Below are 5,952 nucleotides of genomic sequence, written 5' to 3' on the forward strand. Positions count from 1 at the left end.
ATATATGCATGACTAGAGCTCAACAAAATGATACAGTTGTTTTGAAAGTGAAGTAAAAAGGAGTGGAAGGTGGCGGCGAGTGGTTGTTGGTCATTATTAGTACACATATTTATATCACGACCTGGTCAACACCAGCGGAGAGATGTACTTGAAGAAAAGTCCTAACCTAGTTGTCTTAACAGAGAGAGGTGAGGGTGAGAGGGACGGTTTTATATAATCAAGTGGGGGGATTAAAATACATAGTGACAAGCAGGTAGAAATGTGGAGGTAAGCAGCAAAAATGTCATAGGTGTGTGTTGAAGAGTCTAACAGTAGCACTAAGCAAATGTGTTGGTGCGTGTATCACGTACATACGTATCAACCATTGTCAAATTGCATTATTGTCGAGAGAGAGAGAATCTAGATCACAAGATGACCATTAACGACGTTCTTTCTGTCGAGCATTCGTCATGGTTGTTCTCAGTAATGAAAATCACCAGCGTGGGGGCGGAAATATTTTCTCAGATAGACATAAGACATATATATATTTTTTTATATGACAATAAAACAAACCGTCGGAATGGAAAGAAGAAAACAAAAGGTTGTTAATGTATAAACATTGGTGTCCAATTAACTCGAAAATGGATGCAACAGTGGCGGGTGGGGGTGGGGGGTTGGAGAGAGGAAGCCGGACTGGAAACGACAAGACGTTAATAGCAAGATCACTAAATCGGGAAATAAACAAACTGGGGGGAAAAAGTGTGTGTGTGAAAGAGAGAGTCTCTATGTGTGTGTGTGTGTGTGTGTGTGTGCGTATATGTATGCATATTTGCGTGTGCATAAGGTAGAGGAGATATAGCAATGCCTACTAAAATGGGCGGGATTAAGAGGACCAAACAGAGATTATGTCAACAACAGCTATAAAACACACTTTACGGTGGATGCAGATATTAAGAAAAGAGTTCAGGAGGAAATAAGATGGGGAAATAACACGAAAAGAAACAGTTGCCTGTATACATGTGTGGCATCGACGCAAACATCTGTACTCATACATTCATAGATAGATAGATAGATAGGCACACAGACATACACATACACACAGATGAACTCAAGATGATTGTTAAAATCTCGATCTCTCACAAGATTCTTTGAGAAACGTGAAGAGATAAAACGAAAAGGAAAAGAAGAAAAACGTCAATATTGTGTTCTGACAGCGTCAGTCGGTGGTGCCAATGAGAAAAGACAGAGTGTATATTCAGAGACAGACCTATACACACACACATATATATAGATAGATGTATGCATGTATGTATAGACATGTAAAGAGAGATGGATAACTTACAGTATTCCAGAGACAGCTGAGAAACGGAACGGACATAACGTGGAGAGAAGTAGGGAAAAAGGTAGTAGCGGTGAGAGAAGAGATTGTCGAGGTAGTGGCGGTAGTGGTTGGAGGAGGAGGAGGAGAGTTGCGTATATGAGAGAAAAGACCACTTGGACATAGAGAGGGGGGAAGGGGAGAGAGTTCGACTGGTAGAACTAGCATACTGTCAGTGTGTCACACTGTGTATGCATGTGTCTGTGTGTATGTATGTGTGTGCTTGCATATAACATATATGTGGACAGATAAATGATAGATGTGCACACACACACACACACATATATATATACACACGCATATGTGTGTGTACACATATATGTTTATGTATATGTATGTCACACTAGCATGTATGTATATATATATATATATATATATATATATATATATATATATATATATATATGTCAGACTGTAGTGTAGTAAATATAGTTCAAAATGCAATTAAATTTATGCCGTGTGTGTGTGACTATTTATAAGGGTTGGGTACTGACAGACGATTACGTGGTTGTGTGTATATTAACGTGCGTGCAATATCTTTACGCAGAGATGACCGTAACGGCGGCGATACACACCTGGTGAAAAGGAGTGTATGATCCACGTTCGAATCCTGGTCGTAGCTACTTTACACCTACCCCATGGATACACTGGAGAAATCAATAACACTTGTCTTTCGTTAATGTAAACCTATGATCATGAAATGTTATGCAGTTAATTATGTATAAAGTACACACACATACGCATATATACTTACGTGTGTGCGCGTATATGTATGTATATATATATATATATATATATATATATATATATATATATATATATATATATATATATATATATATACATTTTATATGTAATATGTAATATATGTGTGTGTGTAAATATATCTATATATATTTACGCGTGCGCGCAGATACATACATACTCACAAACACACACACATATCCTCATCGTCATCAATTGTACATGTGGCCTTCTCTGCTGGCGTGGGTTGAGCAGTTTGTCCACGGTCTGAGTCATCCCTTATTATTGTGAGCTGGTGTTTCTCTAGACTGGTGCTCATACATGGCTTTTGACTTGGTCTCTACAGCTAGATACCCTTCCTATCACAGGCCAATAAGCAGACAGGTTGGATAAAGAGACTTCAGAACCTTACATGCTCTCCACTCCATTGCCAGCCATTTAATAACAGTATGTACTGAGCACATGTTGTGGATGCCAGCATTAGAGTGGTTGTCCTCACTCACCAGTTACTCTTGAGGGAGAGCAATCGGTCTCCTTACCATTGTAGGACTACTTCGGAGGGGGGGGGGCTTGTACACAGGTAACATAGAGAGTATTCAGTGATTTAAAGACATGCAGACCAAGGGGGGAGACATAGATTGTTTTGGGAGAGCAATACTAGCAGTAAGTGGAGGTGGAGCAGCTGTGTAAGTGCTGAGAGTACTCAATAACCTGGGGCATGTGCATTTGCTGCTGGAGTGGCCAGACATAATATTAGAAGAGAGAGAGGGAGAGAGAGGGAGAGCAATGATATCAGAAAGACAATGGAAGTTGGGTGAAAGGAGCAGTAATATGATGTAGGTGATAATTTGTGGTGGGGTTGGGTAGGGAATGACATTAACTGAGGGGCCAAAGGTATGGATGGGTGGTAATAGAAATGGCCCTGGGGGAGGAGAGAATGATGGCTGGTAAATCAGAAGGGCAAAAGAAGCCAAACAGATGCACTAGAAAGAAGGAATTACAGAATGGTTTAATGAAGTCTTTGATATACAGGTCGAGGGAAAATGGAATGGTGGACCAATGCAGTTTCTTATACACAGGTCAGGTGAAAGGAGAGGGTGGACCAATGCAGTCTCCAATATACAGGCCTAGTAAAGGGTGAAGGAGTCAGAGTGATGAGAATGATGCAGTCAGTACTGGTGGTAGGAGAAAGAGAGAAACTGGTTTAAAAGAGGAGCAAGGGTGAGCAATAGAGTGATGTGAGTAGAGGGAGACAGCAAGATGTACGATGTACTCTTGGCAGAGCACAAGGTCCCCCAATCTCTAAACACTATTTTTGTGTTTGCTTTCTGCAATACTACAAATTGCAAAACAATAGTCCTTTGTCCTCCCCTCCACGAGTGGCAGCATCTTCAGATCAGCCTTAACTGCTTCATCCCAAGTTGTCCTTCGTCTCAGCCTTCCACAAGTTCCATTGAATTCCTGGCACCTCTTCATGCAACTATCATCATTCATATGTACCCCAGGCCCCTATTAATACAGTCTTCTCTTTTGCACACAGCACTTCATTCTTCTGATGCCCAAGTTTTCCTCGCAGTACACTTGTATTCTGGCATTCATGCACACTAACAATGCACATCCAACAGAGCATCCTTGTTCCATTTCCTTCTAGCCTCTTTGCAAGGTTTTCTACACTCAAGGCCCACGTTTCACTTCTATGCAGCATTGCAGTTCAAATGCAAGTGCCACACGATCTACCCCATTGTTGTGAACAGCAATAATAGTTACATGATATCAATGACTTGCAGGAAAGTCATTGACATGGAAAATCTGTAGAGATGACCTTAACAAGTTACATAAACATATATGTAAACACAGAAATATATATACATGCAAAAATTATATGTATATGTATGTATGACTGATGATCACTTAAAGTAAAAGGAAAGTTGTGGAAGAGAGAGACCCAGGAAAACATGGGATGATGTTTTGAAGGCTGATCTCAAAATGTTGAATCTTACGAAACGGATGACAGAGGACCGAGATATGTGGCGCATTGTTATACTCAAGAAGAGCTGCCCACCACAACAAAATTGAAATTCTAAAACCAAGGTGCCACGTACAAAGGACTGGTGTGGGTGCTGGTGCCATTTAAAAAAAACACCTGTAATGGTGCCACATAAAAAGCACCTAGTACACTCTGTGGTGTGGTTGGTGTAAAGAAGGGCACCCAGTCATAGAAACCAAGCCAAATTGGACTATGGCACCTGAGGCAACCCCTGGCTTTACCAGTTCCTGTCAAGCCATCCAACCCATGCCAGCACGGAAAACAGACATTAAATGATGACAATGAGGATGATTATATATATGTGTGTGTGTAGTAAGGCTTCAACAAGTTGAATAGCTCTTGATCAGCGAAGAGAGTAAAGATGATGTTATAATAAGACCCACAATTCTTGTTAAATACAGCTACCCAGGGAGCAGGACATAAATTGATGACGATGATGATGATGATGGTAAAACACATTGAATGATCAGATATGTTAATGGTCACTTCTAATTTCAATCTAATAATGAATTCTAATGATTGGCATATAATGTGAAAAAATAAAATATAGTAAATTTCATACAACAATAAAATTTGAACACATAATCTCAAAGACAACAAACTGTTTGCTTTAGTCATTTCAGCAATGATGGCATGTATTGTAGAGATGTTGGTCCCCATCTGCTGAGTCTATATATAGTCAGAGTGGCAATTGTGATATTGCCTCTATATCGAGATTGGCAAGTGGCTACGATTGGCAAGTTGTCTTATCAATTTTTGTGCAGTAAATATTCATGGAGCAAATGTTTGCTTGACAGAAGAAGAAGAAAAGAAAAGAAACATTTTATTGTCCTTCCACTAATGAATGCTTTCCATGGCATTTTTTCTTCCAAATTTCTTGTCTGAACGTTTGAACCACATGCTCTGATTTGCTGTTTCAAACAAAGAAATCAGATGACATGAAATGCAGAACATCTACTGGGTGCTGATCTTTCTCACTCTATTAACTCTTAAAGTACTGCTGTACTTTCTCTGTACTCTCTCCATCCTCTTATAAACTAAAGATCTTGATGGAATGCTTTTACACCTGTTTACAATTCATAAAATGTAACCATTGCATGAATGTGGATAAAACTTACTGTGGTATGATATAACGATTGTTGGTGTACGTTGTGAATGTGATTTCTCCCTCATGTCATGTCATTTCCATCTTGTCCAATTAGGCTGAATACAGGTAAAATTGATTATACATGGATGTTTTTACATATATTTACAAGATATTGATTCCTATGCACAGGTTGTGTTTGGTCAACAATAGACCCAGAAAATCTCATACCGGAATCAGATTCTGGTGCTGCTTCCATTGACTCTTGTCTGTTTCAATTAAGGACACCATTTGACCGTCTTCATAATTGTGTCACAAAACCATTTAGTTTTGTTTCAACAATCCCTGACAAATACTGATCATTCAATATATAATTTGTAGGAACCTTTTGTCTGTGCATCCTCCATTTGATTATAGTTTGGCAGTGATAATAATGACCAGGCAACACTACTTCTGCTCGCAGTTTTCCAACTGTCATTCCACCAAAGAATGCTTTCCGTGGCAGGTTTAACAAATTCCTTTTGTGAATGTTTGAACAAAGTGCTCTGAAGTGAAATGTTGAATGTCCTTCTAATTGAAAATTTGTTGTTTAAATTGACTTCCACTGTTGGATCTAATTCTTTCAGACAGTCTTTCAATGGTGAATATTTTATGGTTAAATGCTTCATTATTAGTTAGCTGTCTTGTGAATAAATACCAAAAAATTTTCCAGATTCCTAT

The 5,952-nt window shown here is 39.1% G+C and overlaps 1 protein-coding gene across 2 annotated transcripts in view; it reads right to left on the minus strand.

Moving 5' to 3' along the window:
• LOC106877200 (ubiquitin carboxyl-terminal hydrolase 46) overlaps positions 1-5,952 on the minus strand; it is a 53,074-nt gene that overhangs the window by 34,858 nt on the left and 12,264 nt on the right. The window contains exon 1 of one of the 2 annotated variants that reach the window (XM_014926044.2): positions 1,322-1,414. The exons of the other annotated variant lie outside the window; for it this stretch is intronic. Coding sequence (XP_014781530.1) covers positions 1,322-1,357 — 36 coding nt within the window. The 5' untranslated portion in view covers positions 1,358-1,414. Of the gene's footprint in view, positions 1-1,321; positions 1,415-5,952 lie in introns of those variants that run through there. 2 annotated transcript variants of the gene reach the window in all.

The sequence above is a fragment of the Octopus bimaculoides genome, chromosome 10, assembly GCF_001194135.2.
Source record: "Octopus bimaculoides isolate UCB-OBI-ISO-001 chromosome 10, ASM119413v2, whole genome shotgun sequence".
In the NCBI taxonomy this organism is placed as follows: domain Eukaryota; kingdom Metazoa; phylum Mollusca; class Cephalopoda; order Octopoda; family Octopodidae; genus Octopus; species Octopus bimaculoides.